The 27,335-nt window shown below is 44.0% G+C and overlaps 1 protein-coding gene and 1 pseudogene across 1 annotated transcript in view; both read left to right on the top strand.

The window, feature by feature from the left end:
- LOC126101371 (uncharacterized) overlaps nt 1-27,335 on the top strand; it is a 422,171-nt gene that overhangs the window by 375,741 nt on the left and 19,095 nt on the right. The window contains exons 10-11 of the mRNA XM_049912038.1: nt 22,305-22,546; nt 27,081-27,120. Coding sequence (XP_049767995.1) covers nt 22,305-22,546; nt 27,081-27,120 — 282 coding nt within the window. The remainder of the gene's footprint in view (nt 1-22,304; nt 22,547-27,080; nt 27,121-27,335) is intronic.
- LOC126102476 (5S ribosomal RNA) lies at nt 22,667-22,784 on the top strand (annotated as a pseudogene).

Raw genomic sequence — 27,335 nt, forward strand, 5'->3', positions numbered from 1 at the left:
AAACTTATATTCTTTCACTCTTGAACAAATCTTTTTACAGCTTTTACATTTATAAGCTGTATTACAAACTTCTTGCTGATTTTTTAAGCATTCTTCATTATAACAGTATCTATTGCACTTTTCACAGTATATCTTGCTTTCCATAGTTCAATGCTCTGAACCTTTGCCTGGTATAAAGATTTTTCTTTCTATTTTGCAATTGTGTTTGTCTTTGATTTTATATGGCTTATTACAGTTATCGCAGAAATATGATGATCCTAAAAAAGCAGTCACACTGTCAATTACATCGAAATGGTTGTGATCTTTATACAGATAAATCCTTAACTCTTTCTCAGGACCACTATAGATAACTGAATTGAAATTCCCTGCACATAGAACATTTATTTGGATATCCAGCAATTCTTCAATGTTTTAATGTCATATACAGTAAACCCTTCTTCGTTGTATTCAACCAACTGCTTACATAATATGTCGGTTAACTCGTTTTATAATTTGTATTTATCTCCTCCTCTAAGTTTCTTAATTGCATCTGTTATTAGTTCTCTGCCCAAAATATTATTTGTATGGTATGTTAATTCAACTATTACTGCTCTAGGACAGCACAGATTATCATAATTTTTAATTCTTGTGTTGCATCTCTTAGTCTTTTTGTCTTCTGCTAGATTTATTATTATTATTATTATTATTTGCCTCTACCACCTTGGCCACTAAGAACTGCTATCATCTGAATATTACATTTGCTATATCAATAGTCTCATGAGATGTTAATATATCTCTGACTTTATTGCACAAAACTTGAACAGATTCTCGAGTATTATTAGATGCTTTACATCTTGTGGAAATTGGATAAAACATTTTTGGATTGTCTGTTGTTATATTCAACTTATCTCCTTTCCTGAAATTAGTTCTCTTTCTAGCTACATCTACCATATAACTGAGTGCTTTCGATATATAATCTGTTTTATCACTGACAGTACTGAGTTTGGAAATATTGACATCATTAAAAAGATTTAGTAGTCAATAGACCATGCTTTAAATATTTAATTAAATTTCGATCTAATTTCTTTAATCCCAAATAAATGCTTTTTAGATGGCTCAGTCTCTTTCTCTTGCTCAAATAATTTTTTATTGAATGGATAAATCTGATCTAGTCTCACTATTTTTTCTTGTCTCGGTGGTTGAGATTTTTCCATAACATCATCATCAAATCTGTAAAAATATTTCGTATTAGCTGCTCAGTTTGGCCTTGATCTAGTTTTTTGGAATAATTCTGGATAAAAATGAGAAATTCAAAATAATTATGGAATGTGGGAGAAAATATCATTAAAAACTACAACAATTTTTCCAATTTTAAAATATAAGCTACATGACTAGATAGCAATAATTTCCAAAGGTGGGCATAAAATATCCTCCCCCCCTCCCCCCTTGGTATAGCAAGGTTTGAAGCATGCATCCATGCCCATGCAACTGCTAAACAGACTCAAATAATAACTGTCATCCTCCTTCGTGTTTGATGCTCCATTAGAGAAAACGCTAATACTACAATCGCAGAAATGGTTTATGGCTCACCTGTTAGGTTGCCAAGTGACTTTTTTCAAGAGTATGCCACACAAAGGAATGCAGACTTACTTTAATTTGCGTCACAACTAGAACAGTACATGAATCGTCTGAAACCTGTACAATATGCTGACAAAGCAAAGGAAACACCATTCATGCACAAGGACAACAGCAACTCAACACATGTGTTTATAAGTGTTGACCGAGTAAAGAAGGCATTAGAACCTCCATATGAAGGCCTATACGGAATAACTGAGAGGACCCCATTTTTTTTTTTTTTTTACTGAATGTGAAAGATCAGGAAAAGAATATCTCAATTGATCAGTTTAAACCCGCGTACCTGATGAATGAAAACGACGAACATTCTCAGGACACTCCGGTTGAACCTCCAGACTCTACAGAGGCTGAAAGATCAAGAATAACAACAAGATCTGTTTGTGAAATTCGATTTCGAACAACATTACTTGAAGTCCGTAACTGACTATGCTACGCACAAGGGTGTGATGTGGGAACATGACAAATTACTACTTTGATTTGTATGTGTTTCTAAAATGTTTGCTGTGAGAATGTTGGCATCACAGTATTTTGTTTCTTTGTTTATTTGCAACATGTTCCATTACAACTTTTTGTAATAATACATGTAAGTTTTTTGTGTGTAGTGTTCTGTAACGTTTGTGTTGTATGATGATGATGATGATGATGATGATGATGAGAAGGGAGAGAGTGAAACCGGTGCCAGCACATAGCCTGCTCCTCGCGAATATCACCAAGGGGACCGCCAAGCTTAAAGTCATCCGACGAACGGATCACAGTCAACAGTGTCACATGCCCCCACTTCATGAGAGACTGCTGAGAGGTTTGGTATTTAAACCAGGACATTGGCACAAAGTCTGGTGATCAGGAGCTTTACGCTACCACCTCTCTCTCCCTTGCCACCAAAATACTGGCAGCGAAAATTTTTTTCAACGCCAGGCTTCGAATCGGCTTACCTCTGGGCGTAAAAGCGTTATTATTCTTTGGAATATAACGAAAAAAGAAGTTTGTTACTTCCGATTATTGCAAATAAGGTTCGTTGTGTGCGCGATAAGAAAATAAAAATATGGAAAAGTCCACGTTAAATGAAGTCCTTAATAAACTTAGAGTGCAACAAGACTTATGAAAGAGATCGTCTCTGTTTGTACCCTGTGTTTTTAGTGAACAGATATTGTTCCACAATCTTTATTGATTCGATCACGAGTGATGTAAGCGACAATTAACTCAGCGCCTAAACTCTCGTGAAATTAAAGATTTGAAGGAGTAGTGATAGAGATCGCACATGTTAGCTCCATCGTGCTATGCCAAGACACGTCAAAAGAGACAGAAAAACCCCAATGTCGTCCTTAGCCATGGCGTCATGGGGATGCAGGGAGGGTGAGTGAAGACTTTTCGCGCCGCTATTTCTCATTCAACGAGCTCCTCAGTTGATATCACGAAGCTGAATGAACCCTTTCCAGTCCTCCACCAACGAAATGTCCATGGCAGTACCAGCAAATGAACCCGGGCCCTCTGCATGGCAGTTAGCCATGCCGACCACTCACTTCGGAGGCGGACGTGTCTGTACGGGTCTTTCCGCTATCACATTGCTCCTTCGTTTCTGTCAACTCAGTGAAAGCACCGCATGACAAAATTACTCAAGAAAGGGCCATTGTAACGAGCTCTGGCAAGAATAGGCAGCATTAGGTAACGTAAAAGGCATGCAGACAAGCATCATTAACGAAATGAAATGTGTCGTATACTGTTAGCAACATGGAACATGAACTTAAGAAGTCTGTTACAGATAGCTTTGCGACGAAGTTATAAGAAACGGTAATTTCTTCAAACTACAATGCAATGGTAAGAGGCATTATGAAAATGTGGAGAACATACAATCAAACTCCGTTTTCATAGTAATCTGCGCTATTTCTGCCATAACCCAACGCAGTCTGTCCCATCTATTTCCACATTAGAGTATCACAGCACCTTCACCTAGTTTCACCGTCGTTACAACACACTCGTATAAACGCCGTTAGACAGACATTTACCAGGTACGATCGCGCCCATGTGCAATGACCTACTGGACTGGACCACTAAATGTCTTCTTCAGCTGCTTCATAAACTACTGAGATGTTTGTTGACACCATTCTAAGTATATTTCTGGACTCGTTCTAGTGATCAGTGGCTCCTAGAAAGCAGGACGACATTTGCATCCATGTCTCTACTCCACAAGCCATCTTACGGTATGTGACGGAGGGAACGTGGCTACATACCGATATCATTATATCGTTTCTTTCTGATCCTCTGGTAGAGGGCACGCAGGAAGGGAGACTGTCAATGCCCTTCTTGATGAGTCCGAAATTCTCTAATCTCATCGTCATGGGCATTAAGCGAGAAGTATGAGGGTCAAAGCAGTCATTTTTCTCTGCTTGTTTTATAAAGTAGACTCTCGGGATTTTGTGTATGAGGTGTGGCACATTTCTTGCTCCCTCTTTCACTGTACTTTGTTGAGTAATTTTGCCACACCCTCCGCTGTTTAAATAAAACTCTTCACCCTCCACTATTTAAATAAAAGCCTTTTTTAAGTATTTTCTACCACTTCCGACAAACAACCTTAGTTGCCGGCCGGAATGGCCGTGCGGTTCTAGGCGCTGCAGTCTGGAGCCGAGCGACCGCTACGGTTGCAGGTTCGAATCCTGTCTCGGGCATGGATGTGTGTGATGTCCTTAGGTTAGTTAGGTTTAATTAGTTCTAAGTTCTAGGCGACTGATGACCTCAGAAGTTAAGTCGCATAGTGCTCAGAGCCAAGCCAGCCAAACAACCTTAGTAAAGTTTTCAGACGGACGAACAGTACTTAACAATTGTTCTAACGGTTCTCTTTTTAGAAACGATAAATCGGAGTGTAGCATCTGGTTTCCGCACGGCTAGACTTCTGTAGTCGTTCGGCCTCAGGCACTTGCCACTTGTGACTGATTTCGGTGTCTAATGGTCGATAGCGTAGTTAAACGATAAGGGATCTCATCACCTGCTTACACTTATTTATGTTTAAGAGTCCGCTATCAGTCTCTCGTCTAATCGCACATCTGCAAGTGTCTGCATTGCCTAACACGTTCCTGACGATGTCACCATCTTCGTCACGATAGCACACGCCCAGCCTATCACGTCTCATCTCGCAGGTCTCCCAGTGAGAATTTTGTGTACGTTAGGTGTAACGGAAGTGATTTGCAGTAAATATACTCCCTAACAAAAAAGTGAAGCACCCAGAACACATGATCGGAAGTCAGTGTAATTTCGTACACGTAGACACGGCGGGAGTAATATATTTTTACCGGTCGTAGCTCACTTGGCTCGGTTCTGACTCACCCCAGGAACTACCCAAGTTAACTAGGATAAGTAAAAATATACTATTGCAATACACATTTTTAGATATTTTCATTTAAAAAACGCCTATTTGAGTGTAAATTACTTTGAAAAATTAATAAAAATGAATAATTTTATTTATCACCTTTATCTATTATAAAATAATCACATTTTTCATAGAAAAGGTGAACGTAAAAAAAGAAAATTTAATATTTTTTTATAAAAGTGGCGTGTAAGAAAAAATTTTAATTCATTCTCACAAAGAATATATCATATTAAAATTTTACTGACTCTCCAGTTCAGTGTATTTTATTATTTAACTGGACAGAATTAATGTAAATAAAAAATTCATCCCCAGAAAGACAAAAACCTTCGGCGCCATACGAAGGAAGCCTGGAGGGTTTTTTCTTGATGTTTACTCTACTTCATTCCACGATATTAGGCAGTTGTTCCAGTTTCTTTGGCTCTTCAATATATGTAAACAAGCACAATACAGCGCTACGGTCGGCAACACCTACATGAGACATCAAGTGTCTGACGCAGTTGGTAGACCGGTTACTACTGCTACTATGGCAGGTTATCAAGACTTAAATTTGAAAGTGGTCTTAAATATAACACTTGTGCGTCATTTGTTTCAAATCGGCAAATCCTGGGCATGCACGCCGTGTATAGCCTAAATTTCAGACCAGATAGGCCATAAGGATTGGTGGGCACTTTTTGTTTGTACTCTGGATTAATTATGTAAAGCTAAATGTTATCCGTTATAATAATGAACATTCCCTGAATTAAGAAGTCGTCGTGAGATTTGCGTTGTGGCCTTACCCCCCGTTTTAAAAGAAAGAGATAGATTTTACCATAGAGAATGACCTGCGCCGACTACATCCTCCCAGCCTCCGGCGCGGCGCCACGGGGGCCTCGTCTCGAGGTCGAGCTGGGTCGCTCTTGAGGCTCTCTTGTTACCTACTGCAGCCCCTCTTGGTAGCAGCTCCCTTGAGAGGTTGTTAGCCAACAAGCTGCCGGGGCCACCGCCTGCGCCGGAGGATAAAATTCTCTCCTGCAGCACCAGAGCAGCCCCAGACTACACCGAGTGACTGCTAACATTTCCTATTCTTATTTCTCTCTCACTGGGTGCAACTGTGGTCCACAGTAATATATGATAACCAAATTTCTCTGCCCTATGATTTTACCATGTGAAACACATTTATCGTTTTCTTAAATGTAGATTAATATCTTGATCAAATTCTACTCTCTGTGAGGCTCATCAGTAGCAGTTGATATATTTTTCTTTGCAATCTGTCAAAATAAAGTTTTGTCCGTCCTCTCCACTGACGAAACTCACCAGCAGTTTTTAACTACACTACTGGCCATTAAAATTGCTACACCACGACACTGACGTGCTACAGACGCGAAATTGAACGGCAGGAAGAAGATGCTGTGATATGTAAATGATTAGCTTTTCAGAGCATTCACACAACGTTGGCGCCGGTGACGACACCTACAACGTGCTGACATGAGGAAAGTTTCCAACCGATTTCTCAGACACGAACAGCAGTTGGCCGGCGTTGCCTGGTGAAACGTTGTTGTGATGCCTCGTGTAAGGAGCAGAAATGCGTACCATCACGTTTCCGACTTTGATAAAGGTCGGATTGTAGCCTATCGCGATTGCGGTTTATCGTATCGCGACATTGCTGTTTGCGTTGGTCGAGATCCAATGACTGTTAGCAGAATATGGAATAGGTGGGTTCAGGAGGGTAATACGGAACGCCGTGCTGGATCCCAACGGCCTCGTATCACTAGCAGTCGAGATGACACGCATCTTATCCGCATGGCTGTAACGGATCGTGCAGCCACGTCTCGATCCCTAAGTCAACAGATGGGGACGTTTGCAAGACAACAACCATCTGCACGAACAGTTCGACGACGTTTGCAGCAGCGTGGACTATCAGCTCGGAGACCATGGCTGCGGGTACCCTTGACGCTGCATCAGAGACAGGAGCGCCTGCGATGGTGTACTCAACGACGAACCTGGGTGCACGAATGGCAAAACGTCTTTTTTTCGGATGAATCCAGGTTCTGTTTACAGCATCATGATGGTCGCATCCGTGTTTGGCGACATCGTGGTGAACGCACATTGGAAACGTGTATTCTTCATCGCCATACTGGCGTATCGCCCGACGTGATTGTATGGGGTGCCATTGGTTACACGTCTCAGTCACCTCTTGTTCGCATTGACGGCACTTTGAAGAGTGGACGTTACTTTTCCGATGTATTAAGACCCGTGGCTCTACCCTTCATTCGATCCCTGCGAAACTACATTTCAGCAGGATAATGCACGACCGCATGTTGCATGTTTCTGTATACAGAAAATGTTCGAGTGCTGCCCTGGTCAGCACATTCTCCAGCTCTCTCACCAATTGAAAACGTCTGGTCAATGGTGGCCGAGCAACTGGCTCGTTGAAGCTGCATGGGCAGCTGTACCTGTACGCGCCATCCAAGCTCTGTTTGACTCAATGCCCAGGCGTATCAAGGCCGTTATAACGGCCAGAGATGGTTGTTCTGGGTACTGATTTCTCAGGATCTATGCACCCAAATTGCGTGAAAATGTAATCACATGTCAGTTCTAATATATTATATTTGTCCAATGAATACCCGTTTATCATCTGCATTTCTTCTTGGTGTAGCAATTTTAATGGCCAGTAATGTAAATTACAAGGGGCGTTCAATAAGCAAATGCTACACTTTTTTTCTCAACCAATGTCGTTTGGGAAAACGCGGAATTTGTTGTGGTACATCGTGGAATATTCCTGCTTCACGTTTCGATTGGCGTATGCGCTATATGTAGCCTTCAAAAGGGCGTTTTTAACGGAGATGCGTTCCACGCGAAGTGCTGTCATTGAGTTTCTTGTAGCGGAAAACCAGAACATCGCAGATATTTATAGGCGCTTGCAGGAAGTCTGCGGAAACCAGCACTGAAAAAATCACAGTGAGTCGTTGGACGAGGCTTCTGTCATCATTGCAACAAATTGCCCAAGCCTCACCGATCTCCTGCTTGCCGGCCAACCGCACACAACTGTGAGTCCTGTGTTGCTGAAGCCGGCCGGAGTGGCCGAGCGGTTCTAGGCGCTTCAGTCCGGAACCGCGCGACCGCTACGGTCGCAGGTTCGAATCCTTCCTCGTGCATGGATGTGTGTGATGTCCTTAGGTTAGTTAGGTTTAAGTAGTTCTAAGTTCTAGGGGACTGATGACCTCAGATTTTAAGTCCCATGCTGCTCAGAGCCATTTGTGATGTTGAAACGTGTGGACACTCTCATTCGAGGTGACCGAAGGATCACAATCAAACACCTCGCTGCATAACTCGACATCTCTGTTGGTAGTGCTGACACACTCGTCCACTAATTGGGGCACTCAAATGTATGTGTCCGCTGGGTTCCTCCGCGCCTACCAGAAGACCATAAAGAGCAACGAAGAATCATCTGTGCTGAATTTCTTGAACCTTACCAGGTTACTCACTACAATTTTTTTTTTCGAAAATCGTCACAGGCGATGAGACACGAGTGTATCACTTCGAATCGGAAACAAAACGGCAATTCATGGAGTGGCGCCACACCAACTCTCCTCCGAATAAAAAGTTCAAAGCCGCTCTCCCAGCCGGTAGAGTCACACTGAGGGTCTTCTGGGACTCTGAAGGGGTTATCCTGTTTGATGTCCTCCCTCACGGTGCAACGACCAACTGTGGAGTGTATTGTGCTACCTTCAGGAAATTGAAGAAATAATTTCAGCGTGTTCGTCGCCAAAAAATGCAAACGAACTTCTCCTTCTGATGGCAACAAAAGATCTCGCACAATTCTTCGCACCCGAGAGGAGTTCACAAAACTTCGTTTTACTATTCTTCATCATTCACCATGCATCCCCCACACACCTTCCGACTTCCTTCTGTTTTGCCCAGTGCAGGAAGTTTCCCACCTCTGGTCCAGTCAAAGTAGGGGTCAGCATTCAACGACTGTTATCCGTAGATTTTTGACTCAATGGTCCCTTCGATCAACACATGTCAGAAAGACGGCGTAATATATCGCCGAAACTGGTTGCTCAATAAAATAACGATCTGGAAATCTGGACGGCTGAAAAATGTTTTGATTCGACACTGAACAGCTGAGGTCCCGCAACCATGTGTGTGTCTGATGACAGAGACAAATTGTAGCAGTGTTCATAAGAATATGAAACAAAGAACCACTAATTTAAATATGAAATTGTGTATGTATATTTTCTGTCACACTTATTAAACGTGCACTGAAGTGCCAAAGAAACTTGCATAGGCACGCGTATTCAAATACAGAGATATGTAAACAAGCAGAACACGACGCTACGGTCGGCAACACCTATATACGACAACAAGTATCTGGCGCAGTTGGTAGATGGGTTACTAATGTTACAATGGCAGGTTACCAAGATTTAAGTGAGTGTGAGTGGTGTTATAGTCGGCGCACGAGCGATTGGACACATCTTCTGCGATGTAGCGATGAAGTAGGTATTTTCTCGTACGATCATTTCACAAGCGTACCCTAAATATCAGGAATCCGATAAAACTTCAAATGTCCGACACTGCTGCTGCCGGAAAAAGATTCTGCAAGAACTGGACCAACGACGACTGAAGAGAATCGTTCAACGTGACCGAAGTGCAACCCTTCCGCAAATTGCTGCAGATTTCAGTGCCGGGCCATCAACAAGTGTCAGAGTGTGAACCATTTAACGAAACATCGTCGATATGGGCTTTCGGAGCCGAAGGTCCATTCGTGTATCCTTGACGACTGCACGACACAAAACCTTATGCCTCGCCTGGGCCCGTCATGAAATACGATGTATTGTTGATGACTGGAAACATGTTGCCTGGTCGGACGAGCTTAGTTTCAAATTGTATTAAGGTGGTGGACGTGTATGGGTATGGAGACAACGTCATGAATCCATGGAACCTGCATGTCAGCAGGGGACTGTTCAAGCTGGTGGAGGCTCTGTAATGGTGTGGGTCGTGTGTAGTCGAAGTGATATGAGACCCCTGATGCGTCTAGATATGACTCTGACAGGTGACACGTACGTAAGCATGCGGTCTGATCACCTGCATCCGTTCATATCCATTGAGCATTCCGTCGGACTTGGGTAATCCCAGCATCACAATGCGACACCTCACACGTCCAGAATTGCTGCAGAGTGACTCCAGGAACATTCTTCTAAGTTTAAACATTTCAGCTGGCCGCCAAACTCTCCAGACGTGAACATTATTGAGATGCCTTGCAACGTGCTGTTCAGAAAAGATCTCCACCCCCTCATACTCTTAAAGATTTGTGGACAGCCCTGCAGGATTCATGGTGCCAATTCCCTCGTTTTGTGTTATCGCGAAGTAGGGGAGATAGTCCCACAGACATGATACGTGAATTGGAGTGGCAATCATTCAAACAAAGGCGTTTTTCGTTGCGATGAAATTTCAATTACCAGTTTTCTCCTCCGATTGCGAAAACATTCTATTGACACCCACATACATAGGGAGAAATGATAATCACGATAAAATAAGAGAAATCAGAGCTCGCACAGAAAAATTTAAGTGCTCGTTTTTCCCGCGCACCGTTCAAGAGGGGAGCGGTAGAGAGACAGCTTGAAGGTGTTTCATCGAACCCTCTGCCAGGCACTTTCTTGTAGAGTAATCATGTAGAAGGTTGCACTCGGCGGGAAGCACTTCGTGGATGATGGAGAGGTCACTGAAGCAGCAAGACGTTGGCTCCGACGTCGGCCAGTAGAGTGAAACCATGCGGAGATACAGGCCTTTTCAGTAACTTGGTATCAGGTCTAGCACTGAGCGCATTTTATGGTGTAAAATAGGGTTTTGTAGCCACGGTGTATTGAAATCCTGAATTAAATGAACCGGCTTTCAGAAAAAATGTGTTGCACTGCTTATTGAACACCTCATCGTACAGTGTACCTATCGACAAGTACAATACTGCGAGAGACAGTCATAGGGTTTTAATTATCACCTCAAAAAATTTAAATTCCGTTAGTAACTTTTTGTTTGAGTGCGGCTACATGTTTGCACTCCTGGAACACACTATAATCCTTGAGCCGCTGTACACAGGCACGCCGCTAAGGAGCCAAAACAAAAAGAACGCAGCCGATCGGTAATGTGGAGTATTGTGCCGTAATTCGATTTCTGCATATGAGGGGAAATAACGCTGCAACAATCTGTGGAAGTGTACGGAAATAATGTATCATCATAGAAGTCAATGGCAGTGTTGTCAGGTCTACTGCATTTGTAAGAAATTTCCCGTATTTTTGAAAAAATCTCTTGCTCCATTTCTAAAAGTAAATAAAAGGGCAAATCTCTTGTTTTTATCACATTCGTATCTGTTCCTTCAAAGTAACTTTAATTCTGGTTATTGTTGGTACGCCACTTCTTTAACTCTTTATTTATTGAGATATCAATTAAGTTTTGACATTCCTTCTGTGAATTCCTCACCCCAAAGACTTTACTCTATGAGCTCCGAGTCCTATGTCAAGCTGATCTGTGTTTATTCCTCGCACTGATGTTATTTACAACCACTGTTTATCTGCTTATAATATGTGCCTGGGCAACGACAACTCGCCCTACGCCTCACTACGGAAAGCCATTTTAGGGCCCTTACTTTTTCATGTGTATATCAATGACCTTTCATCAGTAACATTACCAGATGCCAAGTTCGTTTTGTTTGCTGATGATACAAACATTGCAATAAATAGCAAATCAAGTGTAGTCATAGAAATATCGGCTAATAAAATATTTGTGGACATTAATCTCTGGTTCCTAGCCAATTCTTTGTCATTAAACTTTGAAAAAACACACTACATGAAGTTCAGAACTTGTAAGGGATGTCCCACGAGTATATGTCTAACATACGATGACAAGCAGACAGAAGAAGTGGACAGTGTTAAATTCATGGGATTACAGCTAGATAATAAATTCAACTGGGAGGAGCACACCAGAGAACTGCTGAAGCATCTTAACAAATCTCTATTTACAATGCGAATTGTGTCAGACATAGGGCATATAAAATTGAAAAAGCTGGCATACTATGCTTACTATCATTCCATAATGTCATATGGGATTATTTTTTGGACTAATTCATCAAGTCAAGCTGAAGTTTTGCGGGAACAAAAACGTGCAATAAGAGTTGCATGTGGTGTGAATTCAAGAACATCCTGCAGAAGCCTGTTTAAGGAACTAGGGATACTAACTACTGCTTCCCAATATATTTATTCCTTAGTGAAATTTTTCATTAAAAATATATCACTTTTTCAAACCAACAGCTCAATTCATGCAATCAATACTACAAATAAGAATAATCTTCACAAGGATTTAAAGTCACTTACTCTTGTTCAAAAAGGTGTGCATTATTCAGGAACACACATTTTCAATAACTTGCCAGCAGCCATAAAAAGCTTAACAGCCAATGAAATTCAGTTTAAGAGAAGCCGAAGGGATTTATTGGTGGCCAACTCCTTCTATTCCATTGATGAATTTCTCAGTAGAACCAACTGATTTGTGTGTGTGTGTTTTTGTTTGTTTGTTTGTGTGTGTGTGTAAATACAATCTAAGTTCTGCACCATTTCAGTGCAGTAATGTGTTCATTGTAAATAAGTATTATAGTAGTTCTATTACATGTTTATTACCTTATAAATAAATAAAACTTTTTATTTTAAAATCGGTGCATTGTTGTTTGTAAAGTGATTCTTTCATATCGTGTTCATTTTAAAAAAATGACGATCATTCCACTTGGGACCTGTGGAAGGTACATTAGCTTATTTGTTTCAGTTGTAAATATTTGTCATGTATTATTGTTTTTCTGACATGTTCTACATCCTGGGGGACCTCCTCAGTACGGATCAATTGGAATGAAAGCAAATCTAATCTAAAAACAAATTCTTATAGTACAGTCTAACGAATCGTCTAAGCTGAAAATAAAATGTCTGTCATTTATTTCCAAAATGTCAAAATAAGTTTACGATACCCCTTTGGTAATTCGTTCCAAGAAAGCAAAGCTGTTCACGTGGCATTTGTATTTTCGTGACGTGAGTCCCTATGACTGACATGCTTGGAAAGCTATGTCGTCAAACCGTTCGGTAAGAAGTGTCACTTTGTGTCAACTTTCTTTGAGTTAGTAGAATAGTATGAGTGAAGGGTTTGAAAATGTAAATAATATAACCGCTTATGGCGGTGCATACTGCCAACAGTTCACTGTTGGAAGTTAAGGTGCATCAATTCGCTGTTAGTTGTGCTTGGTCTGCTGTTAGTGTGCAAAGGTTTGAAATACATCGTTTTCATGAAATTTAAAAGCGGAAATGAGTGAACCTAGAGTTTGGAAAAAAATAAAGAGCGCTCAAAATTACAAAACTGAGTGGAAATTGAAGCCAAATTTAAGTATTGGCTACGACGTAGTAAAAAGGGCGATAATTTTAGATATGTTGTTTGTGAAATCACTGTAGTAGTAATTTCCCAGTTTACTGTAGCATGAGTTTTGTATTATACACTCCTGGAAATGGAAAAAAGAACACATTGACACCGGTGTGTCAGACCCACCATACTTGCTCCGGACACTGCGAGAGGGCTGTACAAGCAATGATCACACGCACGGCACAGCGGACACACCAGGAACCGCGGTGTTGGCCGTCGAATGGCGCTAGCTGCGCAGCATTTGTGCACCGCCGCCGTCAGTGTCAGCCAGTTTGCCGTGGCATACGGAGCTCCATCGCAGTCTTTAACACTGGTAGCATGCCGCGACAGCGTGGACGTGAACCGTATGTGCAGTTGACGGACTTTGAGCGAGGGCGTATAGTGGGCATGCGGGAGGCCGGGTGGACGTACCGCCGAATTGCTCAACACGTGGGGCGTGAGGTCTCCACAGTACATCGATGTTGTCGCCAGTGGTCGGCGGAAGGTGCACGTGCCCGTCGACCTGGGACCGGACCGCAGCGACGCACGGATGCACGCCAAGAGCGTAGGATCCTACGCAGTGCCGTAGGGGACCGCACCGCCACTTCCCAGCAAATTAGGGACACTGTTGCTCCTGGGGTATCGGCGAGGACCATTCGCAACCGTCTCCATGAAGCTGGGCTACGGTCCCGCACACCGTTAGGCCGTCTTCCGCTCACGCCCCAACATCGTGCAGCCCGCCTCCAGTTGTGTCGCGACAGGCGTGAATGGAGGGACGAATGGAGATGTGTCGTCTTCAGCGATGAGAGTCGCTTCTGCCTTGGTGCCAATGATGGTCGTATGCGTGTTTGGCGCCGTGCAGGTGAGCGCCACAATCAGGACTGCATACGACCGAGGCACACAGGGCCAACACCCGGCATCATGGTGTGGGGAGCGATCTCCTACACTGGCCGTACACCACTGGTGATCGTCGAGGGGACACTGAATAGTGCACGGTACATCCAAACCGTCATCGAACCCATCGTTCTACCATTCCTAGACCGGCAAGGGAACTTGCTGTTCCAACAGGACAATGCACGTCCGCATGTATCCCGTGCCACCCAACGTGCTCTAGAAGGTGTAAGTCAACTACCCTGGCCAGCAAGATCTCCGGATCTGTCCCCCATTGAGCATGTTTGGGACTGGATGAAGCGTCGTCTCACGCGGTCTGCACGTCCAGCACGAACGCTGGTCCAACTGAGGCGTCAGGTGGAAAAGGCATGGCAAGCCGTTCCACAGGACTACATCCAGCATCTCTACGATCGTCTCCATGGGAGAATAGCAGCCTGCATTGCTGCGAAAGGTGGATATACACTGTACTAGTGCCGACATTGTGCATGCTCTGTTGCCTGTGTCTATGTGCCTGTGGTTCTGTCAGTGTGATCATGTGATGTATCTGACCCCAGGAATGTGTCAATAAAGTTTCCCCTTCCTGGGACAATGAATTCACGGTGTTCTTATTTCAATTTCCAGGAGTGTATATTACATTTATTAACATATCTATAACAGTGAGTATTAGCATGGAGAATAGGCTGTCTAGTGTCTACTGCTATCTCTTGATTTTTCGAGTGTCTTTCTCCTGATTTCGAGACCGTTGCATATGGCAACACTGGTCGATGGATAGATGACACAAATGACGAAGAACGAAATGGCAGACCATACCTCTGTTAAGACACGGTAATCGTAAGAGATGTGGAGGCCCTGCTGCTGGAATCACGTTTCAGTTTTCGACACCTAGCTCAAGGTTTTCAAAATGGCCAAGGTCGCCACCCACTAGGTTACGTGACCGCCCACACTCTTTCAAAAAGCACACCAAAGCAAGGCAGAAGCAGAAACGTTGCAGCTGTATCCCGCCAATCCAGATGATTTCTTCAGCCACCTAATCACCATGATGCTGGATGTATCATAACGATCCCAAAATAAAGCAGCAAAGCAAGCAGTGGAAACACCACACCAGGAAATGGCGAAGATTCAAAATCATCAGGAAAGATCATGCAGCTTGCTCTTTGAGACTACGATGGTGTGGTGCTACCGGATTCTGTTCTAAAGGGTCAAACTGTCACCGGAACACACTACCGACATCTCCTGACGAGGCTACGGAGGAAACTGAAGACGTACCGTCGGGGAGAAGCGGTCGAAGAGGGTGTTTTTGCTCCACGACAACGACGCAGCTTATTTAGCACAGGCAACAGTGGCACCGCACTACTTCCTTCCGCTATCACATTTGACTTCGCTCGCCACATTCTCCTGACATGGTACCAGGTGACTTCTTCCTTTTTCCTCGAATGAAGCTAGTCCTTGTTTGGCAGTCATTCCCAGAATAATTGACTTCGAAGTGAAACGTTTTCTGAATAGCCAAAATGCAGACTTCTACGACGGTAATCCCAAAAGTAAGGTCTCCTATTTTTTTTATAAGCACATAGACCTGTTTATTTCTACAATGTTTTACATCAGCTTACAGCTTGAACATTTAGCTATGTTTCGTCATAATCACCATTTCTGTCGATGCATTTTTGTAGACGCTGTGGCAGTTTTTGTATGCCCATGTCATACCAGCTCGCCGCCATGCTGTTCAGAAAGTTATGAATCTCTTCTTTCATCTCGTCGTTGGAACTGAATTGCTTTCCGGCCAAATGTACTTTTAACCAGTCCAGAAAGCTGTCCTGTTCGGCTGCAAGGCGGTGAAGAAATGCATGGGAAGCATCAACTCGTTGCCGCATGTGGTCCTCAGTCTGCATGCGTGGCACCCATCTTGCGAACACCTTCCGGTAGGTCAATGTTTCCGTTAAAATTCTGTGAGCGGTGCTTCGGGGAACCTCAGGAACCAACGTGCACAGATCATCCAGGGTCATCCGCCGATCTTCACGCATGCTTTGCTCAACTTTCAACACTGTCTCCTCAGAAATTGACGGTCTCCCGCTCCTTTTTTCGTCGTGAATTTCGGTCCGACCAGCTGCAAACTCTCTCCACCCATTCGAACATTTCTGACATCCATGCACGACTCACCATACACTTCCGTCAATTGGCGATTGATTTCAATCGGTGCAGTGCCCTTTGCGTTCAAAAATCGAATAACTGCGCGCAATTCGCACTTGACGGTAACATCCAACGGGAGCTCCATTCCGAACGGCTGCCAAGCCAAGACTGAGCGCCTCGCGCGGCGTGCGCATGTTTACACAGCGCGTGAAGCACTCTTCATAACAGTATGACCAACTGCCACACAAACAGAGTTCTGTAGCTATAAAAAAATAAGATACCTTACTTTTGGGATTACCCTCGTACAACCGAAGTCTCCACCAAGTCGCTCATCGTTGTGAAAAAGTGTGGTGGTGGTGGTGGTTAGTGTTTGACGTCCCGTCGACAACGAGGTCATTAGAGTCGGAGCGCAAGCTCGGGTTAGGGAAGGACTGGAAAGGAAATCGGCCGTGCCCTTTCAAAGGAACCATCCCGGCATTTGCCTGAAACGATTTATGGAAATCACGGAAAACCTAAATCAGGATGGCTGGAGACGGGATTGAACCGTCGTCCTCCCGAATGCGAGTCCAGTGTGAAAAAGTGTCGCATTGAGGAATGACCGTACAGGGTGATTCTTATTGCCACTTAAAAACCCCGAAACGACGTAGATGGCGCTGAGGTAATTAATTTAATATAAGACACATGGAATCGCAAATGTCGGGAAATACCGCAAAAATGGATGAGAAATGTTGAACATCTGACGCCACAAGGTGACGTACCTCTCCGCACGTGCGTTGGTTGGGCCAGGGGGTGAAGGGATGATTGAGCGAGGTGATACTTACATTCGAGCAAACGGCGCCAGTTTCTGACACCTTTTGTAAATGTGATCTGTTGTAAACGTTCAACTTACATAATTATTGTCCTTACTGTAACCAACTAAAAGCTGTTCTTATTTTGTGTTTCTTTCCTTTTGTCTCTTCTTCTTTTGTTTACAGACATTATTTAGGTCATTTACTAGTAACGACAGTAATAATAAATCTTACCTCAATGAAAAGAAAAAATTGTCTGAAGCAACGAAAAGAATACTGCCTGCCAGACGCAAGGCTCGAACCTGAGCTGCAGGCGCTATAGCCGCACACTTGGGACCAGAGCCACACCGACGTAAAAACTACGGTTGGGATGATCAGGCTCAAGTGCTGCACGTGCGGCGACATGCGGCATTTGGTAACGTCATCTGTTCAACATTTCTCATCCACTTTTGGGGTATTTCCCGACATTTGCGACCCCCAAATGTCTTATAATAAATCTATGTCTCAGCGTCATCTACGTCATCTCGAAGGTTTTTAAACGTTAATAAGAATCGGCCTGTATAGAGGACTGACACCATCACGAAGTTTCATTGTCGCAGCTTGATTTTTCCAAAGTGAAATTAAAACAGTATGGCTCACGCTCATACCTGCGCTTACAAGTGTCAAGATGAATGTACAGTTAAAAAATTTCAGTGTAATCTCAATGTATAACAAAGTATCCGCAACTGCATACAGTTACACACTGCTCTCAACACTTACGGACGAGATAGATAAAGTAACATGCCATATTAACTACTTGGTGGAAATGTATGAAAGTGTGGGAACGTGTTGCCAGAAAGTTAGGCGTCACATGGCATGAGGTAAGTGTAACTACAGCGTCAAATGGGGATGGCCCCATAATACGAGGCAGTTGAAGGAATGGTAAAGACAGTACGTGTCAATCAGAGAGCAGCTCTGTGGTGGTGTTCCTCATTACAACATGGACCGGTGACATCTGTATGACTTCACACGAGGAAGAATCGTCTGGAAACTGGAAGAAAGACGAAGTGTGACAAGTGTAGCCCAGGAGTACTGCTCAGAGCACTGTTTCACGTGCTTGAGGAGCGTTCCAGAACACAGACACAGCCACCCGAGGGAGAGGAGGTGGCCTACCACGCTAAACTACAGCAGCAGATGGCCGCTATTTTCTGCAGCACGCAAGAAGGGAGACAGGTCACAGAGCAGATGCAGTTGTAACCACTAGAGATGGGGGATCCGCTCTTGAACTAATTCATAGAGTTGAATCTTTCAAAGGAGTGAACAATCAGTGATTCAGAAAAAAAGAACGGTAGCTCCAAACGTTTCTCACGGCAGAGAGAGAGAGAGAGAGACGGAGCATATCAGCAGCGCCTCTGCTGGTCAGAGCACAGTGCACACCACACAACACAGCCAGCGCCGGCCTCTGCCCTGCTTCTACCTTGGCTGCCTGCATTGTGCAGTGCCCCATTGGATTTTGTGTTTCACATATGCCGTGCCGTCTCTGTGCGTCGTCTGCCACCTGCAGTGTCTGGCGCAGCTTAACTTCGCATCGCACTCTGTCGGCGATCGTTTCAGTCGCACGTCCTGCCCTCTGGGCAGTTGACGCGAGCAACAGGACAGAGAGCCACCTAGCGGATAACATAGGAACTACTTGCAACAACCTGCTCGCAAGGGAACGGACGATTTGTCTCGCAGCGGGTGAGTTCACCGCTCTCCCCACCCTCGGAACTCTCCTGCTCAACGCTCGCCCCACCGTCTCGACTCTAGCCAGAGCGTTGAGCAAAGCGACTCAGGTGTCACTCTGGTCTCTGCGGTCTCAGCTCATGCAGTAATACAGCTCGCGGCTCGACCTGCTCGACTCAGCGCCTCTGCATCGGAGTTCGTCTCTACTGGATATTGTTCTTCGTAGTAATACCGCTATGTATATTACATTATTATGTTATGTATACATCAATTGTTTTTATTTTATTTTTATTTGTTTAAACTGATTAGATTAGGTTCCTGATGACTCCTCTTACTATAGGATTTTTATTATGGACACTCGAATTTACGCTTTAATTACGAGCGAACCGATAAATGTATCGCAAAATGTGATACACCAATATTTTCCTTGTTTTATTCTGCGTAAGGCTATATGCAGCACTTTCGTTTTACAGTCAAATTTATATGTTTTTTCCTTATTCTGGTACGGATTTTGCGATTTTAGGCGTCTTCGGAAGGAAACGTTCACTTTAAAAATATATGGCTTGCGATGTATTTGTATGAGGTTAATGAAATTTTAATACATTATAGCCAAATATATTGTTAATGTAAATCTCAAGTTACAACATTTTCCAATTACCCAAAAAACCACCATAGTGCAAAATAAATCAATAATCAAAAACTTTGTCATATCGTGGAAATTTCAATAAACAATACAAAATTCTTACTCATTATCTGTGTTACTTCAAAATAGGATCAAATAAGATCAAAATACAGGTATAGTACTGGAATAAACCAAGTTTAAAGGGCAATGTGCCTTCCATTTATTTTCTATTGTAAATGAGTGGTGAGTCACGAAAAAGAGCTAATTCATTTCAGGGAGTGAACAGTTCTGATCCGATCTCTGAAAAGAACAGTTTTGGCCATCTCTAGTAACCACATTTAACAGAACTGCAAGGCACACAGTAGTACGCTCCACAGTGGTACGGTGACTGCACAGAGATGGTCTCTTTGTGTGATGAGCAGTACATTATGTTCCATTGACAGCTGCACACTGGCAGCACTGTTTGCGATAGTGCCTAGAGCATAGAGACTTGTACAGTGAGTGGGTTCCAGCACTTCTCGGATGAGAGCAGCTCAGTTTGAGTAGAGATTCTGGACGCACTTTCATAATAAGAGAGGTGGGAACACGCAATGCACCCAGGAAGATTGTCGAAAACGATCATTTTGGTGATCCAGCTGTTATGGTGTGTGGAGGCATAATGTCGCATGGATGTACTGACTTCAGAATCTTTAACACGGTACACACAATGGTCAACATTATTGTGACACCGTACCCCTTCCCCATGTACATCTTTTCATGGGTGCATTAGGTCCTGACTTCATTTTCGCAGATTAGAGTGCAAACAGTGCAGATGGACTGGCCTGCTCGTTCCCCCGACTTAAATCCCATCAATCACGTGAGGGATGCGCTAGGGAAATGTGTTTCGGCGCTCCCACGTACAGCAACGACCATCCAGCAATTGTCAGCCGTGCTGATATCTGGAACACCCTACCGCAAAAATTCGTTTCCAACCTTGAGTGAGCACGTTACAGAGCATGCATTCCTGTGCTTCGTGATCACACACCTTATTAATAACCATGTCCTGCCTTTTATAATGTCCAGGAGACTATCATAATCGCGATGAATTCAGTGTAATTATGCTCTTTGAATAAAGGTGTCGTTTCTGTTAGTCTCATTAGGTGTTACCTTCTGTACTATATTGCAGCAGTTATATCTACAAGGTATGTGAGAAATGTAATGAGACTGATTTTTATCTACAAAAGTTTTTTTTTCCATCAACAACATCGCCCCTTCAGAGTAGTTCCGCTTGGCACCTACACACTGGTGGGGCGTTGCTCCTGGTCTAGGTAGCAGTGCTGAAAGCTAGTGCCTTTAATATAACGGTCACATTCTTTTGAATGTCCTCCAGAGCCCCAAAATGACGTCCTTTTAAGAAATTTTTCAATTTCGAGAAAAGAAACAAGTCAAAGGGCGCAAATTAGGTGAATAGCGGGTCTGTGGAACGACAGGAATGCCTTTTGAGGTCAAAAATTCCATGACTGACGTGGCCATGTGACATGGGGCGTTGTCATGATGAAGCATCCACTTCTCTGCAATGTCCAGTCTCACTCGATTCATCCTTTTTTTTCTTTTTCTTTTGAGCCTTTCAAAGACATCTTTGTAAAACACTTGGTTGGCAGTTTCTCCTGGAGAAACAAATTCTTAATGCACGATATCCATACAATCAAAAAAACAAATCAGGATTGTTTTGATCTCTGATTTGATCATTCGAGCTTTTTTCGGTGGATGAGATGCCTCAATGTGCCACTCCTTACTTTGCCGCTTTGTCTCAGGATCGTACTCAAAAATCCAGGATTCACCACCCGTTATCACACGACTGAAGCATTTATGGTCATTGGCAGTCCTCTCAAGAAGATTTTTCTTTTTCGTTTTCTTCGATTGTCCTTCCACCCAGCTGTGAGGTTTTTCGGACACCACTTTGGCACAAACCTTTCACATGTGCAAAATTTCGGTCAAAATTTGATGTACATTAAAAGTGTTTAACAGGTCAACCATCACTCTCAGTGTTAAACGTCAGTCTCATCTCACAAGAGCACACATGTTCTCAGCGTTTCCGTCGGTGTTTGAAGTTGAACGTCTGCCTGAGCGACGTTCGTCTTCAACGTGTTTTTGGCCTTCCAAAAATGATTTCTGCCAGCGAAAAACTTGATCTTCATAGGAAATGTGCCCCATAGACCTGTTAAAACCTTTCAAAGGTCACACTCACGGATTTTCCAAGTTTAACACAAAACTTCACGGCACAACGTTCCTCTAAATTCCGCCGTTCCATTTTCGTAACACACAACAAAAATACAACTACATTGATGGCGCTCTTGAAAATCACATGATGGCTGTACAGAGCTGAAACTCAGACTGAGCATCTGGAAGGGATGAACACAGCGCTCTACACAAGCAGAATAACACAGCGTTACCAGATCGCTCGTGGAGTTGTCAGTCTCATACTTTTCTCACACACCTCGTATGTACAGTCCAAGTTTTATCGTGCTGTTACTTGGCAGTGACATATCATGCGAGTGTTACTTTCTTCCTTAAAGTTTTGCGCGCCAGTGTAGTTAGCCCTTCGGAAATACCAGAATGTTTAGTAATCTCGACTTTCAGTACGCGCCTGCAGGTCGTAAACTAGCACTCCGTTGGCTCTGTGCGGAAAACAGAGTATTTACTTGGCGGAAGAACATCTGTTTCTCTGGCCTGATAACGTCTTTGGCAGCGTGATAAGTCGTAAATCCCAAGTGCTGTTAGGAGCCTTCATCCAGCGGCCTGCTTGGCACTTACTCCGCAGGGGCTCCGCAGTGGCGGGCGCTGCTACAGCGGTCGTGCGGCGGACCGCGCCGCCTCCGCAGCCGCGTCCGCCCCCACCGCCATGTGGGGCAACGGGCGCGACTGGCGGCGGCCGCCCGCCTCCGAGGGCGCGTGGGTGCGCCTCTGCCCGCTGGACGACCGCGCTGCCGCCTCCGCCGCCCCCAGCGCCACCTCCGCGCCTGCCCGCGCCCCTTCTCCTGGGCCGCCATCTGTTGGTGACAGGTAAGAACGTAATTAATCCACATTAGAGACGCATAAAAACGAGAACTCTCTTCTCCAAAACAGAAATGAATACTTTCATTCCTAACATGTTTTATAATTTAAACTACTCTTATGGCAAATGGCAACGGCCTTGCCGCAGTGGATACACCGGTTCCAGTGAGATCACCGAAGTTAAGCGCTGTCGGGCGTGGCCGGCACTTGGATGGGTGACCATCAAGGCCGCCATGCGCTGTTGCCACTTTTCGGGTGCACTCAGCCTCGTGATGCCAATTGAGGAGCTACTCGACCGAATAGTAGCGGCTCCGGTCAAAGAAAACCATCTTAACGACCGGGAGAGCGGTGTGCTGACCACACGCCCCTCCTGTCCGCATCCTCACCTGAGGATGACACGGACTCTACATGCACGCCCAATACGTTTCCGCGAGAAAGTCAAATACCTCTGTGTCTGGCTGGACCGGAAATTACTCTGGGGGGACCGCATACAACACACGACCAACCGAGCTAGCGCGAGGCTCAAACAGCTCTATGCTATGCTCAACAGGCGTAGCACACTGAACAGAAGGGTGCCGAGGTCCATGTTCATGACATTTATCCGACTCCTGATGACGTACGCAGCTCCTGTCTGGGGATACGCTGCGCCTACACGCCTGCGCCGTCTGCAGCTCATACAAAACAAAGTACTCAAAATCATAAGCAATCGCGGACCTTCACCGGGAATACCGACTTGAGACTCTCACGGAGGTAATCTACAAACTCACCACAAGACTATACAGGAACTTCAGACATTCGCAGAACCCGTTTATTCTGAATCTGGGGAATTACGACCACAACCATAGATGGAAACATAAAAGACCAAAAGACATACTTGTAAGGACATAACATCTATGCCCAAGCATACGCAAACATAACGGCACAAGCGAGCCCCTGTCAATCAGACGCCATTACTGGATATGCAGCTGGAATACACTGCCGAATAACTGGCACCACACATGGAAGCCGTACCGTACACTGCATGCAGACAAGCTCCACACATCCCCCACACAGTGAGATGATCTATGGCCGATCTCCCACTACTGTATAACGATCTTGATTGTTGCAGGAATGTAGCAGCTGCAGCAACTGGGATACATCGCCATCGCTTGTCACGGTAATGATTCATGATACCTATACTAACAAATCCAACCTTGCATGAACTATCGCAGCTAGTAAGCCACTACTGCTCTTACTACCCACCCCACTGTCGCAGAGGTTTTTTTCCCACGGCACGAGCCATGGCACTTTTTTCCCTCTGCTCTTCAAATCGCTACCGTCACTCGCGTTTCGTCCACTATCTATCACCTGATGGACCGTGTTAATGCGTAGTCTTACCCAGACGCACGGATAACATCACAGCCCAGCATACTGTGATCCACTTGTAAGATAACTAACATGTTTACGGAGGTGACAGTAGAACTTTTGGTTTGGTCACCACGTTGGTGCGGGCGTGGAGGGGCCCCATCTCCATAGGTCGGATGGTCCTGATGGGCCACTTGTGGCCTGAAGACGGAGGGCTTTATGGCAAATGTGTCTCTCACATTCAACATTATATGTTTGCACTACGATTACACTAGCTTCAACATCAAAACTGTGAAGCACTCTGTTAGTAAACTTCTCTTAATTTTCTACAACAAAAACAGTCAGTCTAGATTCCAACCAACACTTACATTGCCGGAACAAAATTAGTACACCCTTTTACAGATTTCAAATGCACTCAAGATTTGTTGTTGCAACAGTGCATATGGAGTACATGAAATGATTACATGATTAATAACACAAGCGGTTCTGAGGTACCAGATATCGACCCGCGCTGAAACAGCCATATTAGTATGTAGCCTTCACAGGCAGCAATGCAGGCGCTGACTGTAGCACCCAGTTAATCGTACAAATGGTGAATATTGTCCTGGACTGCTTTATGCCACTCCTGCTGGACCAATTCATGTAGTTCTGTAAGAGTTATCGATTAACGAGTCATACGAGTAACTTCTTGTCTCATCATACACCACACGTGCTCGATTAGAGACGGGTACAGAGATCGTGCTGGCCAGGGAAGTCGCTGCGCGTCTTGCAGAGCACATTGAGTTTCCACGGGAAGAGTGTGGGCATCATCCTGGTGGAACAGCACGTCACCTTCCCCTGCGAGAATGGCAGAACAACGGGCCGTCCTCTACAGTTTTTGCCATCTACAGCTCCCGCTAGTACCATGGAACTCATTCCCTGATGTCTTAGCAGATGTTGCACCATCCTGTCCCTTCTCCTATTCATTGTTTTCCACACATTCCTTTCCTCTCCGATTCTGCGCAGAACCTCCTCATTCCTTACCTTATGAACCCACCTAATCGTCTGTTGTACCGCATCTCAAATGTTTCGATTCTCTTCTGTTCAGGTTTTCTCGCGGTCCATATTTCAGTACCGTACAATACTGTACTCCAAACGTACTTCTCAGAAATTTCTTCCTCAAATTTACGCCTATGTTTGATACTAGTAGAATTCTCTTTTCCGGGAATGCCCTTTCTGCCAGTGCTAGTCTGCTTTTGATATCCTCCTTGCTCTGTCCGTCATTGGTTATTTTTCTGCCTTTGTGACCATCAGTCCTGATGTTATGTTTCTTGCTTTTCTCATTTCTGCTACTTCTCATTACTTTCGTCTTTCTTCGATTTACTCTCAATCCATACTATGTACTCGTTAGACTGTTCATTCCGTTCAGAAGATCATGCAATTCATCCTCACTTTCACTCAGGATAGCAATGTCATCAGCGAATCGTATCATTGATATCCTTTCACCTTGAATTTTAATTCCACTCCTGAACCTTTCTTTTATTTCCATCATTGCTTCCTCGATATACAGATTGAACAGGCTGCATCCTTGTCTTACATCCTTTTTAATACGAGCACTTCGTTCTTGGTCGTCCACTCTTATTATTCCCTCTTGGCTGTTGCAAATATTGTATATGACCCGTCTTTCCTTATTGCTTACCCCTACTTTTTTTCAGAATTTTCAGAGGTCGACAAATCCTATGAACGTGTCTTGATTTTCTTTTGTGTTGCTTTCATTACCAATCGCAATGTCAGATTTGCCTCTCTCGTGCCCTTACCTTTCCTAAAGCCTAACTGATCGTCATCTAACACATACTCAATTGTCTTTTCCATTCTTCTGTATATTATTCTTGTCAACAACTTGGGTGTATGAGCTGTTAAGCTGATTGTGCGATAATTCTCGAACTTGTCAGCTCTTGTCGTCTTCGGAATTGTGTGGATGACATTTTGCCGAAAGTCAGATGGTATGTCGCCAGACTCATACAGTCTACACACCACCGTGAATAGTTGTTTTGTTGCCACTTACCCCAGCGATTTTAGAAATTCTGATGGAATGTTATCTATCCCTTCTACCTCCAAAGCTCCCTTAAATTCTGGTTCTAGTAGAGGATCCCTTATCTCTTCTATATCGACTCCTGCTGCTTCTTGTATCACATCAGACAAATCTTCCCCCTCACAGAGGTCTTCAGTGTACTTCTTCCACCTACGCGCTCTCTTCTCTGCATTTAACAGTGGAGTTTCCGTTGCACTCTTAATGTTACCACCCTTCAGTCTTCTAGATGTGAACATTTCCTATTAAAGGATAGACACAGACGGCGTCTGGTAGGTATGCCACTGCGCTGTCTGTTAAAGGGTAACGTTGAAACCAATATAAGTACATCTACTATCCCCCAGGTGGCATATGCCATTATCGGATCGAAATCGGCGTTGTCTTTCCAGGTGCACGAATTTTTTCCCCGTCAGTGTATTTATTGTGGTAACCGGTTTCAGTCAAACATGACCACCTTCAGATCGGTAACTTCTTCGTGATGTGTGGAGCCAACTGCAGTTGTTGACTGGTACCTTTTGGTACATACAGCAGGTAAGTTGACTGGCTTCACACGTCACCAAGGAATTACTGGCCTGAAGATGGCGTGTTGACTGAAAGCGGTTACCAGAATAAGTAAATATTAGTTGCAATTAGACTGGCCGTTTTTGTTAAACTGTTTAAAAATATCACTGAGATTCCAATATGACTTTAGTTATTTTTCTGTAATCGTTGGGCCGGCCAGTGTGGTCGAGCGGTTCTAGGCGCTTCAGTCTGGAACCGCGCTACCGCTACGGTCGCAGGTTCGAATTCTGCCTCGGGCATGGATGTTTGTGATGTCCTTAGGTTAGTTAGGTTTAAGTAGTTCTAAGTTCTAGGGGACTGATGACCTTCGATGTTAAGTCCCATAGCGCTCAGAGCCATTTTGTAATCGTTGGAGATACTACCTGGGTTATTCCTGGAAGAGTTAAAGATAATGTCGAAGGGTTTTGTATGGAACTTGCTTATAGTTAATAAAGATTAAATTTGCTTATTTTTGCATGTGATTAGGAAGATGAATGATTTTTCCGAACTTAATGGAACAGAAAAATATTTTGCATTTCAGTTTCCTATAGGACATTTCAATGAATTCTACTCGTTTCTAAATATTTGCAGAATGTACTATCCAACTAAACTTTCTGATAAACTTGATCAGGTATGTAATCACTTGGCGTGGCGACCCTGAAAATTGGAGATTTGACACAAACATCGGCCGTTTTCGAAACATGAAACCCACTTCCTTCTGCCACCTCTTGCCCCTTATGTGTTTCAGGGCAGTTTTATCCTCATGGCATTTTCGTTCATGTCACTAACTATTGTTCCAAGCCTTTCAAGGACATGCAGAATATATATCCATACATTCATTTGAAT

Source organism: Schistocerca cancellata, chromosome 9, assembly GCF_023864275.1.
Source record: "Schistocerca cancellata isolate TAMUIC-IGC-003103 chromosome 9, iqSchCanc2.1, whole genome shotgun sequence".
Classification (NCBI taxonomy): domain Eukaryota; kingdom Metazoa; phylum Arthropoda; class Insecta; order Orthoptera; family Acrididae; genus Schistocerca; species Schistocerca cancellata.